Source organism: Sturnira hondurensis, unplaced genomic scaffold, assembly GCF_014824575.4.
Source record: "Sturnira hondurensis isolate 20B ecotype Veracruz unplaced genomic scaffold, ASM1482457v3 Scaffold0016663, whole genome shotgun sequence".
NCBI lineage: Eukaryota > Metazoa > Chordata > Mammalia > Chiroptera > Phyllostomidae > Sturnira > Sturnira hondurensis.
In genome coordinates, this window is record NW_028089294.1 from 3,529,796 (window position 1) to 3,548,576 (window position 18,781).

Consider the following 18,781-nt stretch of genomic DNA (forward strand, 5'->3'; position numbering starts at 1 on the left):
AATGATAATTAGTGTTGTAGTAATTTTTAAAAATGGAAATCTGTTCTATATTGAATCCTCATAGGAAGAGGTTGATTGTATTTCCAGGAAAAAATGTTACTGGGATTTCACAATTTGGGCAGGAAAAAAAAGGGTCAGAACTTACTTTGCAGTAATAATCATATGAGCTAATTTACTTTCAATTCTTTTAGCACATTTGAATGCTAAATTGTTTACTCCATGGTGTTTCAAAATAGATCTTTTCCTTCTTTATGCCTCACAAGCTACTTTTTCTCAATTGAAACGGTAAATTTTGGCTTATTAATTCTTAAATTTTATAGAAAATACTTTTTATTTGATACTTGATTTTCAAACATCCAAGAACTTGTTTGACCTTTCTTTGACAGTTTTTCATTCACTACCAACATGTGTTTCTTTCAGTATAAAAAAAAGCAGAGCCTTGATTTCCCCCTCTGTTCTTGTGGTTTGCTCAGTGCTGTCGGGACGTTCGCCCGGGCCCTGGACTGCAGCAGTTCCGTGAGGCAGCCTAGTTTGCACATGAGCGCAGCTGCGGCTTCTCGGGACATCACGCTGGTAAGATGCTTTCTGAAATTTCAGGGCTCTTTCCTCTGCTCCTTGTTTAACTTTCAAGCCAAAGTAGGAGTGTTGTGGACACGAGAGCTCTCTGGCTCCTAGCGCTGCTGACTGCTAGGTGCGTGTGGCTTGGCTGGTTGGTAGATGGGAGTGTCTCATTCCTAGGACACCTCTCCTGTGAGATGAGACAAGTGAGAGTGACTGTTCCTGGAGTAGGTAGAAAATGGTAAAAATATTTTGGGGAATGAGGTTCAACTTTCTGACCCGTCTGTTTTCACTTGGGTATTTTTTCCATGTATTCCATCTAAGTACCTGAGTAGTTGTAGATCATATATAATGCTTTACAGTTTTTTAAGTGAAAGTGACCACATCTTAAAGCTGTTGCTGTTGGAGTTATTTTGTTGTCATGACCCTTACTTAGTATTGATATTAAGTTCTTGTACCTGTTTATTAGAAAGAGGTTCTGTTTTCTTTCGTCATTTTGTTACATCATGGTTGCCATCTTCTAAGACTATTTTCCTTTTCCCTTGGTAATTAAAGGAAGCTTCCCATGTTCAGTTTAAGTTGCACCACTAATGCCTGCTGTGGCTGGGCACTGAGCTTGGCACTTGGCTTCTCTCTGCCTCCAGCAAAGTAGCCCTGCGGGTGTTTTACTGATTGGCATTAATTACTGCGTGATTGCCGTAACCTCAGGTGGGCATGGCAGGATGCTCACTGTATAGATGAGAAAACTAACAGTTGGTGAGGTTAAGTTCTTTGACCAATATTCATTACCTATAGTAGAAGTTGCAGTTTTGTTTTCTGATGCAATGGAATACAATGGTAGGTTTTATTACTTTCTCATTATATTTTAATTTGAAATGCTTTCCACAAATATTTATCATAATAATGAAAAAATTCATGCTGGAATGCACACCACATTTGTTTCTTATAGTACTTTCTTATATTTTTGTATAATTATAATGAATGATGAAAGTATTTGTAATCCATTGCCATTATGGGATTCCTTTATCCTTTCTCAAAGACTAGAATGTTTATAGAAGCAAGTTTTGTTCTCTTCACTTGTACATGAACATTGTATATACAAGTTCAGGAGTTTCACAATAGCCTGTGATTGGGTCGTGTAGAACTTGCAGAACACTCCACTGGGGAAGCAAGAGCGGATATTGTGTTGGCAAAAACTCACAAAATCCTGCCAGCAGATATTAATGTGAATCAGAGCTACAGGGATCTTATGACTACCTGTATATGTTTTTCTGTTCAAAAAGATCCTCCCACTTCTGAAATTGATGTAGGCTTATTATGAAAAATGGAAAAATATGGTATAGCAGCAGCCAAAAAATAGTTTTGTTTTCATTACCCAGAGGAGAATGTATTCTTCACCATTTTGTTTGTTTAGCTACGTTTTTGCATCATGAACAATAATAATAGCAAATTACAGAATAGCACAGAGGATGATATAATAAAATCCCCCATAATGCCACGTAAAGTGAGTGTTCACAGTTGAGCAAGTGTGAATAGTATTCTTCCCCAGTCCTATTTACCCCCTTCTGTCTGTCCTTCTGACCCCCCATTGCCCCTGCCCTGGTCCAGAGGCAGCCACTGTAACAATCTGCCATGTATTTACTCTGTTTTATAGTTTTACTGTTATTTATCTACCCCAAAATAACATAAATATGTGTTTTGCATGTGTTTAATTTACCTCTGTAAAATTTTGCCATTTGCTTATTTTTGTGGTCTAGCTGTTAGTAAATACATACCTAATTAAATACATACCTAATTTGCATTTTAACTACTTTGTAGTATTTGTAGTATTCTTTAAAATAATACTCTACCACATTATTATTATTATTTAACGATTTTATTTATTTATTTTCAGAGAGGGGAAGGCAAGGGGAAAGAAAGGGAGAGAAACATCAGTGTGTGGTTGCCTCTCACATCCCCCGCCCCCAATGGGGACCTGGCCCGCAATACAGACACGTGCCCTGACTGGGAATTGAACCAGCAACCCTTTGGTTCTCAGGCCAGTGCTCAATCAACTGAGCCACACCAGCCAGGGCCCACATTATTTATGTATTCTCTTACTATGAGCACCTGGAGTGCTTTAAAAACATTTTTCTTTTGCTGTTACCCATAGTGCTGCATTGAAAAATACAACACATTTCCCCTTGTGAGCATGTGTGTGAGCTTTCTGGACAATAACTACAGTTGGAATAGTAATACACAGTGATTCATAGGTCATTGGCATTTTGAATTTGACCCATGCAGCCGAATTATTCTGCACAACATAGTCAACATTTATAATACCACATCAGTTGAGTGTTTTTTCTTCATGTATTTCTTTGCAATGTCTTCAACACTTGGTATTTTCACACTTAAGTTTTACTGCCTTGATGCTATCTCATTTTAATTGTATTTACCTGATTACTTTGCAGGTTTAAACATGTTTTCATATGTTTTTTCTCCTTTGTATTTTGGATTCATACCCCTTGGCTAATTTTTAATACTCTATTACAATATTCCATTTTTTCTAATAGTTTTAGTTACATTTAAGGCTGTTAACCTATCTGGAGTTGATTTTTAAGAATGGAGTGAAGGAGAGATATAGTTAATTTTGATTTCTCCATATAGAAACTTAATCATCACATCACCTGTTATTGAATTTCTTCTTTCCTCGTGATTTTTGTAATGCCACTTCTGCCTCATTTAAAGGTTTTGGATATGCTTAGGTCTACGCTGGATGTCTGCTCTCTTCTCCATTTTGTTGATCTGTTTGTCCCTGTGTAAGTGCCAGTAAATGAGGTAGCTGGTGAGACAAGCCCTAAGTGAAGTCCCTTTTAACACGGGGTCTAAGTCATGTGGAACAGAGTTTGAACCCCCCCCCCCCATGTTTTCCCTAGCAATTTAACACACTCTTTCATCTCTTATGAGAACCTGGAAAACTTTTTTTGAATATTGGATGATCTTGCCTTGTATAGATGATACTGTTACTTATGAAGCCCAGTCTCTTGTGGTTTAACATTGTTTTTGTGAGATAATGCTTCTTAGATTAATATTGGGGATGCTATCCCTGTAGTAGTTCAGCAGATTCCCTCTATTTTATCTGAGGAGTAAGGGTAGAAAGCCTGTTTGTGAGATGACACAGAGCTCTTAGGACACACTTCAGGCTGACTTGCCTGAAGTCTTGACAGGTGAGCAGCTGGTATTGGGCTCCTGGTTCACAGCTGCAGCAACTCTCTGCTTCCCACTGCTGGTAACTGGTGGGATAGCAGGTGAATTTCTAGTGAAAGACCACCGAGTTTTCAAGATTCAGTGTTTTTTTCTGTCAGTGAAGAAGACCATTTATAAAAGAAGCATTTTAAATAAGACACAGCTGCCCTGGTCAGTGTGGCTCAGTTGGTTGGAGCATCATTCCATAAACTGAAAGATCGTGGGTTTGATTCCTGGTCAGGGCATATACCATATTTTGCAATGTGTAATGTGTTCACATGTATAATGTGTACCCATGATTTTGGTTCAAACATTCAGGAAAAAAATATTTTGTTTTAATTTTTCAATTGTTTTATTTATTTTTAGAGACAAATCTGATTATCATATTCCCAGGGTATTATTTTATATACGGATATCATTATTGCTTTCCAGAGTTACACTTTTAACGCATAAGCATAAATAAAAATTTAAAAACATTTATATAGTACTGAATTAGTGCTATCCATGTATAATGTACACCTGTATTTTTCCCTAAAGAATTTGGACAAAAAATATGCATTATACACGGCAAAATATACCTGGGTTGCAGGCTTAGTCTCCGCCCTGAGGTGCGTGCAAGAGGCAACCAATCTGTGTTTCTCTCTCATATCGGTGCTTCCCTCCCTCTCTCTCCTCCCCTCTCTCAGAATCAGTAAATATGTTCTTGAATGAGGATAAAAAAAGTAAGTAAAAATAAAGAAGGCACAGCTTATATACCTTAATTAGTTTAAAGATCATTTTGTGCATGTCTTTTACAATACTGGGCTGTTAAGCTCCTTCTGAGCAGGTACTTTCATCTCTTCTGTTTGTTTTCTTTTGTATTTAGCAATTTGGAGGTCACTTTTACATTATATCTAATATTAAGTTATTTATTACTATAATTGTTTTTAAGCAGCAGTATACTCAGGGGCTCAGGAAATTCTGGTTTGGTGTGTTTGTATGACTGGTTTCAGAGACAGGGTTTGGATCGGTTCTTGACTTCTACTGAGGAGTTCTCTCTCCTCTACCAGATTACCTCTTCTGTTTCATTCTCACTAAAATGGCTTGGGTTTAAATATTATTAATGTTGTCTGTCTTGGATTAGGCAGCACTGAGGAATGTCTGTTCTCTTTTCAGTGACTTTTTTAAAAAAGGTTTTATTTATTTTTAGAGAGAGGAAGGGAGGGAGAGAAACATCAAAGCGTGGTTGCCTCTGGAGCACCCGCGCCCCCCCCCCCCCCTTGCTGGGGACCTAGCGTGTATCCCAGGCCTGTGCCCTGACAGGTAATCAAACCAGTGACCCTTTGGTTTACAGGCTGGTGCTCAATCCACTGAGCCACACCAGCCAGGGTTTTTTTCTTCAACACTTAAGTGGCTTGATTTCTTGCTCTCTCTACTCTAGGTTCAAGTTTTCTTGGACTCTTTCTATGTATGCTCTGTTGAGATTATGTTTTCAGTGCCGTACAATTGACATTTTTTAGAAGTTGACAAAGCAGAAAGAAATTAATGCCTTATTGCAGATGCTGGCTCAGTGGTATTAGGCTTTCCCACTTTGATGTTAAAATATAATAATGCGTGGGAGCAGCTAAAAATTGACTATTAATATGTTGATAATATGAGTTGGCAGATTTTTCCCCAAAAAGAACATGAGAAAGGTTAAGTTGTTTTGTGTTAGTAAATAAAAACACTTTTTTATTCAGCTGAATTTGGAGAGTCCAGTTTTTATTTTTCTTTCCGTCTTTGCAGGCCTCTAACAGATCAGGTTAGTACCTTTCTATATCAGGGGAGCAGACGATGGATCTGAAGACCTCCCACTGCAGAGAAGGTGGGGTTGGTGAACCGCAAGGACCTTGATAGCCCATCTGGGTGGTTTTCTTGTACTTTTTCTGTGAGGGCTGCAACTGGGCTTTCAGCACCCCTAACCCGACACATCCATTTATCCAAGACAGTCCATGTACTCTACTTGTAATATCACCGGTAATACTGTGGGAGCAGGTTCTTAAGCTGCCAGTAGATCGCTAGATCTACCTTTCTCATTTTGAGATCTGTTAATGAACAGAGCTGGACTGTGAATTTCAAACACTGCTAGTCTAATGTGTGTAAGACTTACTGTTACTAGAGCATTGAAGTCCTGGAGGTTTCCTAGGTTTCATCTTTGTTTTATGAAAAATTAAAGTGTACTTTGAACTATATATGCAAAGAAAAACATCAGTTTATTAAAATACTTACATGGACCTTTACTGCCTTAAGGAAACAAAATTCCTTAGAACAGAGTAAAGCCTGAGGTGGTTAGTAGGTAGTAGTGGGCAGATCTAGCCTGGTACTTCCTGTTTGTCGTCTGCACCCTGTGGCTGGAAGACTGCAGTGCATCGAGGTTGTTAGAGAACTCTGGCTGGAGCGGAGCCTCAAGGTTATCAAATAGGTACAGATCGGGTAGGTATTGGATTCCTCTTTTGCCTGGGCTCTGAAGACTAAAGCAAGTTGGAGGGTGGGATCCCAGAAAAAGAATGTTTTGAGTTGTTTTGGGCTTTAGAAATCTTCTAAGATAGACTATATTAGAGATAGTGGTGAAGTAACTTTTATATAAGGACTCATTAATTAGTGACAGAATCAGGCCTAGAGACTTGGGCTTCCCAGTGCTAAGTCTGATTCTGGGAAAGGTCAGGCTGTGTTGATTTAGCAGTGAGGAAATTTCATCCAGAAACATCTCTAATTCCTATATTGTGTCTGATCTTTTAAAAATGAAGCTCTGATTTTGCTGTCTCCAATCTTATATCCTTTCAGTGGCTTTTAATTGCATTTAGGTAAAAACTCGGTTCCTTAAAGCAGTCAGCAAGATTGTAGGGTTTTGCCTGGCCCGTCTCTCTAGTCCCTTGCCCACATACTGTCCTCAGCATCCTTTGGGCTCCAGCCAGGCTCTGTCATTCCTTTGGTTTCCCGTTTTGTCTCCTGCCACAGGACCTTTGCACATTCATTTCCCTCTGCCTGGATACTCTCATAGTCCTACTAGTTAGCCCTTACTCTTTTTTCAATTCTTGTGTAGTACCTCAGTCTAGGGCAGGTTACTTTGTCCTGTGCTCATGAACAGAACTAGCTGTGTTCCTCTAGGTTAGTTGTTTATAATCAGACATTCATGTTTGTGATTATCTGCTTATGGTCTATTTTTCTCCTTTTCATTCCCCACAATATTCAGCTTGTAATATTCATTAATATAGTTACTGTGTCTTTCCTCACTATTGAATCCATAGCACCAAAGATTTTTCCTGGCATACATACTAGGTGTTTAGTAAATATTTGCTCATTTGAGAATGAGAAAATTAATTTCCATTTCTTGGACAGATTTTGTTTTTTTTTTTAAAAAGGTCATTGGAGTGTATTATTTCTATTCCATTGTTTTTCAGCATTTTAAAATCTTTTACTGAGTACATCTCCTCACTAAAGAGAGTTGTATGCATGAATTCTAATATCATTGTATCCTCAGAGCTATATACACACAGTCTGAGACCAGGAGTTACTGAATGATTTAGGTAATGGAAACACTTGTTTAAAAAGTGTAGTAAAATATACGCGACAAAAAAAATTTCACTTTAACCATTTGTAAGTGTTCCATTCTTTGGCGGTAAGTATCTACCTTATTGTACAACCATAACTACTCTCCATCTATAGAACTTTTTCATCCTTCCCAACTGAAACCCCAGATACATTAAATGACTCCCCATTCCCCCATTCCTTAGCCCTTAGCAATCACAGTTCTATTTCTTGTCTCTATGAATCTGACTACTCTAGATACCTCATCTAGGTGGAAACACACAACATTTGCCTTTTTGTGACTTGCTTATTTCACATAGTTAATGTGTCTTAGGGTTCTTCCATGTTGTGGCATGTGTCAGCATTTCCTTCCTTTTTAAGGCTGGATAATAACATTCCATTGTGTTTAGATACACATTTTGTTTATTCATCCATCAGTAGGAACAGGTTGCTTCTATCTTGGCTGTTGCGAATGATGCTGTGAAGATGGGTGTACAAATGGGTAGGTACCCTTTCGTGATTCTGTGGTTTGGGTTCTCCCTGGAACTGGAGCTTGTGTGAGTGACTTAACCTCTCTGTGTCCGAGCTGCCTCATCTGCAGTGGGTTCAATAATGAAACCTGCCAGCCCTGTTCCACGGGGTTATGGATTGACAAGAAGAGTGTGTTATAGATATACTTCTGAAAGTTGCTGATACATGTATCCAAGCGTAGAAAACTTGATGGAACTGTAGTTGCTCCCCTGAGCATGCCTTGGGGCTGATTTTCCTGGGCCCTGAATTCTCTAAGGGGTATAGAGTGCTCTGTGACATTGGCTGCCCTGATTGGGTGGAAGACATCTGATTTATTGCTATGTAACAAATCTTTGTGTGCTTCCATCAACATTCCAGAAGAAATTAGAATGAACAGTTTGTGAGCCTTCGTTTAAGGCAGTGTTCACAAACACTGGGCTCTTAAGCCTCCTGAAGCCCTGTCCTCACTGGGGAAGACAGAAGGTGACGCATCAGTGTCCCGAACAAGACCTCTGGTGTCCTCTTTTCAGTTTCTGGAAGAGTCTGTCCCTGAGTTACCATGAGGCATCAGCTTGAGGATTTAATGAGATAATACTTGTAAATAATTCAGAACAGTGTCTGGCACAGTGTAAGAGCTCAATAAATATTAGTTGTTATTGTTGACAAGATAATGATAACAGTGGTGCCTTTTCCGCTCAATCTTTGTTGTGACTCATTTACTTTCTTTTGATTTCGTAGCACTATTGATTGTCCGAAAGGGATTTTGTAATGCCATTTTTACTGCCATTGTAGTAGATTATCAAGTTTGAATGTGATTGTTAAGCGAGGATTAGGATTAGTCATATATTTTAATATGCTTGTTACAAGAAAATCACTATAATTTCTCCCTATAACAAGCTATAATTTTTACAATAAAACTTTCCCTTCAAGAAAAACTTAGAAAGAAGAGGAAGTTGAGTCAACCGATAGTAATTTTATTCTTCAGGTATTGGCTGTTTGTAAAATTGGTAGCCATTAATCTTGCACTTGATTCTCTTTATTTGTAAGTCCTGTTCAAGTCATACATTTCATTTAAAACCTTGAAGGTACTGGGAATTTGAGGGCAGCTTGCAAACTGTACTCCTTACATTTTATGAAGTAATTGTACTCAGCAGAATGTATAAATCTTTTGCTTAACATTTTAAGCAGCAACTTGTACCAGGAATCTAGTCTTTAAAAATGAATATAAAATCGATAAAGTGAGAATTCATGTAATTTTTTAAAAATCAATTTGCTTATGAGTACAATCTGTATTTCCAAATTTGTAAAATTACATTAGTACTAATGGACTACTGTTACAGTGAAAATATATGAAACATGAAATTTTCCTGTGTTCTAAATATACCATTAAGGCAAAAATACTCTACATTAGACACATTTCTTTTTTGTGTGATGATTTATTACAGATAAGAATTTTAAAATGACATTAAATGAGCTTAGAAATAGTGCAAATTGTCCTCAGAGAAGTGTTTGTGTATGTTAGGGTCTATTTCTCCTTTTTTTTAAAAGATTTTATTTATTTATCTTTAGAGAGGAAGGGAAGGAGAGAGGGGGAGAATATCAATGTATGGTTGCCTCTTATGGGTCCCCTGCTGGGAACTGGCCTAAAACCCAGGCATGTGCCCTGATTGGGAACCGAACCTCGATCCTCTGGTTCACAGGCCTACGCTCAATCCACTGAGCTACACCAGCCAGGGCTCTCCTTTTTTTTTTTTTTTTTTTAATTTAAGCTTAGTTTAAATTAGTTTTCTTTTTGGTATATATAGCCTTTCACGCTACTTTTTCTTCCATGAATTTAATTTAAGAAGCATCAGAAAAATCATGGTAGATCGAAATTATGGGGAAATATAATCAAAACGGTTTTAAGTTCTTTGTTTAGAGTCATTGTGGAGAGATTTGGATTCTTAAGTGTGAGTTAATGAAGGCTCGTGTTTATCGTTTTTTAAAACCTAGCTTTGTGTTTCTAAGAATGCAAAAGTACTAAGACTTTCTGTATTTCCTTCACCCAGGTCCCCCAAATGTTAATATTTAATACATTTTCCTCACCATTCTCTCTGTATATACATATTACTATTATCGAACAGTTTCAGAATAGATATCCCATTATTGCTAAATATTTGAAGAGGCATTTACTGAAAGAGTAAGAACATTCTCTTGTACCGCCACAGTGTGATAGTCACATTTTGGGGAGTGAATGTTGCTATAGTACCGCTGCGTAATCTAGAGGCTTTCGTCTGATTTGCTAGTTGTTTCAGCAATGTCCTTTATAACAAAAGAAAAAGAGTTTTCTTTTCTGGGACAAGGTCTGCTTGAGAATCACTTACTGCATTTAGTAGTCATAGCTCTTTAATGTACTTCAGTTCTGAATGAACAGTTCTTCCTTCTTTCTGTCTTTCAAAACCATGGCAATTGGAAGAGCACAGGCCATTATTATTAGTAGTAGAATTATTACTGAATATCCTCAGTTTGGGTTGTGGTTGTAATTAGAATAAGATTTTATTCTACTTAAGACCATTTGGCCAGATTTTTTCCATTTCTTCCTAAGTTTCAAATTTATCAACACGATTTTTTATAGTATTTTTTATTAGAAAATTTTGCTATATCTGCACGTAGAAGTAGCTTTTCTTTTTTTGTTGTTTCTGTGGTTTCCCTTTCTTTTTCCTTGACAGTTGTACCAGAGTTTTCTCCTTGTCTTTTGGGTGAAATTTCAGTTTAGTTGATTTTCTCTATCATTTGTTTTTATATTTATTTTTAAAATATATGTCATTGATTATGCTATTTCAGTTGTCCCAGTTTTTTGCACTTTGCCTACCTTTGTCTGATATCCCTATTCCTTCCAGCAGCGCCCCCCCCCCGCCCCTTAGTTCATGTCCATGGGTCATACATAAAAGATATTTGGCTTTCCATTTCCTATGCTGTTCTTAACTTCCCCCCATCTATTTTGTAGCTACCCATTTGTACTTCTTAACACTTGTACCTTTTCCTCCATTCTCTCTTCCCTGTCCCAGCTGATAACCCTCCAAATAATCTCAACATGTATGATTCTGTTCCTGTTCTGCTGTTTGCTTATAAGTAAGTTGTTGATACTTGTGAGTTTGTTGCCTTTTTATTGTTCATCATTTCTATCTTTTTTTTTCTAGAGTTCCTGTTAACATTTCATATAATAATGAGTTGGTAATTATGAACTCCTTTAGCTTTGCTTTATTTGGGAAGCTCTTTCTCTGCCCTTCAATTCTAAATGATAGCTTTGCTGGATAAAGTGATCTAGGTTGCAGGCCCTTGCTTTTCATCACTTTGAATTCTTCTTGCCAGCCCCTTCTAGCCTATAAGGTTTCTTTTGAGAAATCAGCTGACAGTCTTATGGGAACTCCTTTGTGGGTAACTCTTTGCTTTTCTCTTGCTCTATTAAGATTCTTTCTCTTTAACCTTTGGCATTTTAATTATAATGTGTCTTGGGGTGGTCCTCTTTAGGCCCAACTTGTTTGGGTCTCTCTGTGCTTCCTGGACTTGTATGTCTATTTTCTATTTTTTACTAAATTAGGAAAGTTCTCTTTCATTATTTTTCAATTAAGTTTTCAATTTCTTGCTCTTCCTCTTTTCCTTCTGGCATCCCTGTGATTTGATTTTCTGGCACTTCTGGTTGTTTATTGTTTTTAGATTGGTTGTTATCCTTCTTTTGATTGTGCAAGGAAGGGTTTCTACCTATGCCTCCATCTTGGCTGGAACTCACGTCCCTGTGATTTGTATGTTGGTAAGTTTGAAGATATCCCAGAGGCTCCTTATTCTATCCTAATTTTTTCAAATTCTTTTTTTCTTCTTGGTGTTCTGGTTGAATGCTTTTCTTCTTCCTTATGTTCTATATCATTGATTTGATTCTAGGCTTCATTCCCTCTACTATTGGTTCCCTATAGATTTTTTTTTTCATTTAACTCAACCTTCATTTTTCCCCGAGTCTTCTTTTATGCTGTTGCAGAGCCCAGTGAGTTCTTTGAGCCTCCCGATCCTCAATATTTTTTCATTCTGCCTCTGATGTGTTGTTTATCTCCATTTAATTTAGTAATTTCCTGGAGTTTTGTTCTCTTCTTTCCTTTGGGCTATGTTGTTTTGTCTCCTCGTTTTGGCAGCCTCCCTGTGTTTGTTTCTGTGTATTAGGTAGAGCTGCTTTGACTCCCCATCTTTGTAACATGGCCTGTTGTAGGAAAGGCACCTTTAAATTGTGTGGGGTAGAGCCTTAGGTAGTCTCCAGGGTGGGGCAACCCGTTTCACCACTTTGTGGCTCTGTGTAGGAGAGGGCACAGAGAGGGGACAGTGCCACTGCCTGAACTCTGAGGTTGCCTGGGAGGAAGCTGTCTCCCAGCACTTGCCCTGTTGCCAGTCACTTCACTTTCTCCGCTTTTCCCCATGTGCCACTGGTGCCCTGCCACTGGTGCCCTGCCAGCTGGTGCCCTGGTGCTGAATCCCAGACAGGGTGGGTCTGCGTAAGTGCTGAGACCTTTGCATGTCCTTTAAGAGGAATCTCCTGAGAAACCTTCAGTTTCTTTCACCACTCCAAACCCCTTTAGTTTTTACAGCCTGAAGTTATGGGGACTTACATTCCTGGTACCGGAACCCTGGGCTGGGTGGTCTGATCTGGGGCCAGGATTGCTTGCATCCGATGCATCCCTTCAGATTGTCATCCACCACAAGCGGAACTGCCCATTCCGCCTCCTCCCTGTGCCACTCCACATCTCTGCCCCTCCTACCTATCTGGGTGAGTGTAGCTTCTTTAAATCCTTGGTTGTCAGACTTCCGTACAGCTCGGTTTTCTGGCAAATCTGGGTGATACTTGTAGTCTCGTAATTTTTGCTGTAGTTGTGCACAGAGGCAAAGCAAGTTTACCTATACCTCCATCTTGTCCAGAAGTCCTAATTTTGCTTTTTATTATTTTCTTCTTTTATATTTCTCTGTGTCTACTCTGATATTCCTATTCTAGATTTTTAAGACCAATTTTTAGCCCATTAATTTCATTAGTCTACTTATTAATATTTAAGATTATAAATGTCCCCAATTACCACCTTGACTGTACCATGTATTTTGATAATATAGTATGTTTTTATCATTTGCTTCTAAATAGTTTCTAATATGCTTCATAATTTTGCATTTGATAATGAGTTAATTTCCAAGGAAATGAGGTTCAGTCAGTAAATTTATCTTGATTGCCTTGGAGGTTGTGGTCTGAGGATGCTACCAATTCCTATAATATGTTTTGATTTCCTTTAGGGCCTGAAATCTCATCTCTCTCTTGTGGCAGTCTCTTTCCAGAAAATGCCTTCAAGGTGAAAGCCAGGGCCAGGGTGTAAGCTCTCCTCTCATACTCCCTCATCCTGAATCATCTCAGCCTCTCCTCATCTGCTGGGGCTGTTCTTCAGTGTCTTCACACAGTTGTGTTACATATTTGCCTGGTTTGTGTCTAGAGTCAGCGAGGGGGTGAAGAACCTGTAGTTCTCCTCTTGGTATGTTTGGAAATGACTTTCAGGGCCAAGAAGTTCCCACAGCCTGCCACCCAGTAGTTTTCTCGTGGTAATGACCCAAAGGTATGAGTACACATAAGAACATGACCCCAGGTGTCGCATAGATTGATGCTTGAGATCTGAGTGAATGACAGCTAAGTCTCAACAAATTTGACAGTGAATGAGGAATTTTGTTATGAGTACTATGCAATGAAGTAAAAATAGCATATAAAAATTTTTTATATAGAAGAAATTTTGCCTTAGTCATGATTTGAGGTTTACTCATGAGAGTTTATATTCATCTTCTGCTTGGAAAAGCCATATGCGCAATAATGCTTATTAATTTTTAAGTAGATTTGATATTCTGAATGCTGTAATTTGTGCTGGAGGTATACATATAAAGTTTTTTCAGATTATTAGGAGATCAGTGGTTAGTATTGACTGTATATTTGTATCAGTTAGCTGTTGTCAAAATAATGCTACATGGTAGAGGCTGGGTTCCTGGGAAACAGACGTTGAAATGGAGATTTGCATTTAGGGAGGACCTTTGGGTTCAACCCTTGTGGGAGAGAGGGGAAGGAGGCAGGATTTGATGGAGGGAGAAGTGGACTAGGATACAGTCTGACTGAAAGCCTCAGCTGAGTCTGTGGGCTGCTCTGGAGAGTTGTCCCCAATCAGCTTGAAGGGCTGGGCCTTCCTCCTGCGTTGCTGGATGCAGGCTTCTGCAGGGAGAGAGTGCGGCCTGGGGTGATGACTGTTCCTTAAACTGAGGTCACTCCAAAGAGGACCGGCAGCTGAGGGCTGTCCGTTCACAGCACTTCTAGCACTGGCTGAATGCGTTCTTTATTCTCGAAGGAAAGAAACAGTATCCATTATTCACTCCCCAGAATTTCAGTGGCTTACAACAACAAGCATTGATTTATTGTACACTCGTCCAAAGGTTGTCTAGGGTTCTAAACTGGACCGGGGCCACGCTGCAGGTTGTGACCAGATCTCCTTCCTGTGTCTCGTCTTCTTTTGGCAGAGATCAGTAGCACAAGGGGGCAAGTCCAGATGCACTAACACACGTGAGGGCTCTGTTAGGTCACATACCTAAACAGCCTATTGGCCACTCAAGTCATTGTCCAGGCCCAACACCAACAGAGGGGGCGGATACCCTCCTGTGCAGGTCCAGGGGAGGAAACCAGCGTTTGCTGGACAATAACCCCGTCTACCTCAGTGTGACTCTGCCTAGTGAACGGAGGATGAGAATTTCACTGCCAAGATTTCGTTGTCAGCCTTTCTCCTAAAATATTTGTATTTGTCATCTCCATCTGTTGTGAATGAGATGAAATGTGACAACACCTTCAGTGCTGTTTGGCAAAGAGAACAGCTTGTGCCGAATTCTCATGATTTTTAAAATTTTGTTTTGAATGGACCTTTTCCTATGTTATCTGTATAGCTATTGGAAAGACGGTAATTTTGTATTTATCTGGAGAGAAGGCTCCTTTTTTTTTTTAAAACTGCATGTAGGGATTAAGTTCTTTTGTGTTATTTTAAACTAAGGTGTACGTGCAGCAAGGTGTATTAAGTATCCTACACTTTAGATGTACATCTTGTACTTTTTTAAGTGTACATCTAAAGTGTATTTGTAACCATGTAACCACCACCCAGGGTTAGGAAAAAATCCCAATGCTATATTCCAAAAGGGTTCTTATGCCCCTACCCATCAGTGTCCCCCCACAATGATTATTGAGACCTTTCTTACCATCAAATAATTGTTATTCTTCTCAAAGTCCATGTAAATAGAACCAGCCAGTATGTTCTCTAGTATGTCTAGCTTTTTGAGTTTCTATGATCTTACTGATAAACCATAGTCATGGTTTTTTTTTTCCCAAACTCTAACATATTTTCTTAGCTTATTTCTGTGAGTCTTTATTGGGTATTGTCTTTTCTATTACAGAAAATATCTTCTGTATTTTAGTTATATTTTTTCAGGGTAGGATTACACTATTCAAAGTCCTTTCAAAAGAAAGGCTGTGTGCGTCAGAGAGATGGAGTTAGTAGGGACTCCTAGCAAGTCATGTGATCCCCTGGTTTCCCCTGTCAGGTCGGTCATTGATTTCAATGGAATTATTCCCTAGGAATTCCACAGTACTTGTGCCTGGTGGGATATTTATTTTCTATGTATACCGATCATTAGTGCATCCTTCTCTGGGCTGTGGAATAAATGTGGGCTTTGGAGGTTTTGTAGCTCCTGGTCAGCTGTGAGTCTGACCCATTTCTCCATATGATTAGTGGCTCAGCGCAAGAATTAGTCTTCCAAAAGCAAGTGCATACACAACCACACTCTAAAAAGAACAGACGGTCGCTGGAGATTTTGGTCATAACTACTTATAAAGCCTAAGATATTACTTTGGTTCTTTGAAGCCTTACTGGATAATAGCTCATCCTCAATTTTAAAAGTCCCTATAAGAAAAGCTTTTTCATTCACCTATCACGAACAAAAGACTGAAAACCCATTCATGCTTTGAGTGGTTGGTATAATATCAGCCAAGAAAAACTCATTTAATTCTGTTACTTTTGGCTTCAGAGCACTGTTAATTATGAAAATTACTTATATACTTCCTAAGGAATCTCAGCAGCATAGTTAATTTGTATAATTATTGATTTTGAATACCATTTAATCTTTTTTAGTTTCATTATTCATTGTAAATTTAGGGGTTTTAAAAATAACCATTTATGAAAACACGTTATTAATTGAAGGGATTCCTAAATGCCATTGGACTCTTTTTTTCTTCATTTTCATAGGTCATATATCCACACACAATAATCATTTAGTTTCAGGGATAATGTAAAAATGGTTAAGGGTGTACACTTCAGCTAAACTGACAAGTCTGCAAGTGGCCAGAGGAGGGGAACTTGATTCTGGAGTTGGCCGAGCACAAACAAAGAGTGAAATGGAACCAGACATTTTTGTGCCCCTGCTACAGAAGAGTGAGAAGCAGTTCCCCCGAGTCGAAGTTTTATTCCATGATTGTGACACGTCCTGCAAAGGACTGTGCGTGGTCCTTGGTCTTAGCTGTGATTGTCACTAGGAAATCGATGATGAGGTCCCTGCTTGCTTTTATTTTCTGGAATCCAGCGGTTCTTGTATTTTTCAGTGACAGTTGACATTTAATGTTTTATTAGTTTTAGGTGTATAGCATAGCAATTAGACATTTATATGACTTATCAAGCGATCCCCCCAAAGAGTCTACTCCCACCTGGCACCGTACAGTTATTACGGTATTATTGACTGTATCTCTGTCCGCTACTTTCACATGAGTGTTTTGTGCCTGCCAATTTGTATTCTTAATCCTTTTCACCCAGCCCTCCAAACTCCCTCTCACCTGGCAATCAGTTATTCTCTGTGTCTATGGGTCTATTTCTGTTTTATTCACTGACTTGTTTTTTAGCTTTCACGTGTAAGTTCAGTCAATACCAGTTATGTTATTTTTCTTTGTCTGACTTATTTCACTTATCATAATATCCTCTAGGCTCATCCATGCTGTTATAAATGGTGAGATTCCATTCTTCCTTTTTTTTTTTTAGCTAAGTAATATTCCATTGAATATATGTACCATATCTTCTTTGCCAGTTGTCTGTTGATGGACACTTAGGAGGCTTCCATGTCTTGGCTACTGTAAATAATGCTGCAGTGAATATAGGGGTGCATATATCTTTTTGAATTGCTATTTTGGATTTCTTTGGATATATACCCAGAAGTGTAATTGTTGAGTCATAAAGTTGTTGGATTTTTTTTTACCAGCCTCCATGCTGTTTCCCAAAATGTCTATACTGATTCTCAATCTCACCAACAGTGCATGTGGGTCCCTTTTTCTCTACATCCTTGTCATCTCATGTTGTTTGTTGATTATTGATGATAGCCATTCTGACAGGTGTGAGGCGGTGCCTCATTCTGGTTTTAATTTGCATCTCTCTGATGATTAGTGATCTCAAGCATCTTTTCATATGTCTATTAGCCATCTGTATGTCCTCTTTGGAGAAATGCCTTTTGAAGTCCTCTGCCCAGTTTTTAATTGGATTGTTTATTTTTTTTGGTGTTGAATTGTCTGAGTTCTTTATAAATTTTGGATATTAACCCCTTATCAAATGTGTCATTGGCGAATATGTTTTCCTATTCAATGGATTGCCTGTTCATTTTGTTGATGTTTTTTTTCCTGTGCAAAATCTTTTTAGTTTGATGTAGTCCCATTTGCTTATTTTTTCTTTTGTTTCCCTTGCCTAAAGAGATAAATCGGAAATAATATTACTAAGAGAAGTGTCCCAGATTTTAGTCCCTGTGTTTTGTTCCAGGATTTTTATGGTATAAAGTTTTACATTTAAGTCTTTAATCCATTTTGAGTTTATTCTTGTATATGGTGTAAGAAGGTGTGCTCTAGTTTCTTCTTCCCTTCTTTTTTTGCATGTATCTGTTCCACTTTCCCAATACAATTTACTGAATAGACTCTACCCCATTGTATGTTCTTGCTTCCTTTGTTAAATATTAATTGAACCTACAGGTTTATTTCTGGGCTCCTGTTCTGTTCCATTTATGTGCATGCCCGTTTTTATGCCAGTACCATGCTGTTTTGATTACTATGACATTATAAGATAGTTTGATGTCAAGTAGTGTGATTCCTTCAACTTAGTTCTTTGTTCTCAACATTGCTGTGGCTATCTGGGGTCTTCGGTGGTTCCATGTAAATATTTGGATTATTTGCTCTAGTTTTGTGAAATACATCATTGGTATTTTGATAGGAATTGCATTGAATCTGTAGATTGCTTTTGGTAGCATGGACATATTCACAGTGTTAATTCTTCCTGTCCATAAGCACAGCATCTGCTTCCACTTACTTGTATCTTCTTCAGTTTCTTCAGTGTCTTATAGTTTTCTGAGTACAGAATTTTTACCTCCTTGCTCAAACTTTTTGATGCAATTGTAAATAGGATTGTTTTCTTAATTTCTCATTTTGATAATTAATTATTAGTGTAAAATGCAACCAGTTCCTGAATATTAATTTTGTATCTTGCTACTTTTGCTGAATTTATTGATTTTAATGGTTTTTGGGTGGAATCTCTATGTATAGAGTATTATGTTATTTGCAAACAATGACAGTTTACTTTTTTCTTTCTAATTTCTGTGACTTTTTTTCTTTTTCTTGTTTAATTGCTGTTCTAATACTGTTTGAATAAAAGTGGTGAAAGTAGACATTCTTGTCTTGTTCCTGATCTTAAGGAAAAGCCTGCATTTGTCACGTATGTCCTTTATTATATTGAGATATTTTCCCTCTAATCCCACTTTGTTAGGATTTTTATCATAAATTCATGCTGGGTTTTGTCATATGCTTTCTCTGCATCTGTTGATATGATCATGATTTGTGTCCTCATTT

The 18,781-nt window shown here is 38.2% G+C and overlaps 1 protein-coding gene across 5 annotated transcripts in view; it reads left to right on the plus strand.

Moving 5' to 3' along the window:
• MTA3 (metastasis associated 1 family member 3) overlaps positions 1-18,781 on the plus strand; it is a 157,718-nt gene that overhangs the window by 88,933 nt on the left and 50,004 nt on the right. For all 5 annotated transcript variants that reach the window (XM_037066602.1, XM_037066603.1, XM_037066606.1 and 2 more), the window contains one exon: positions 474-573. In XM_037066602.1, the coding sequence (XP_036922497.1) occupies positions 474-573 (100 nt within the window). The remainder of the gene's footprint in view (positions 1-473; positions 574-18,781) is intronic.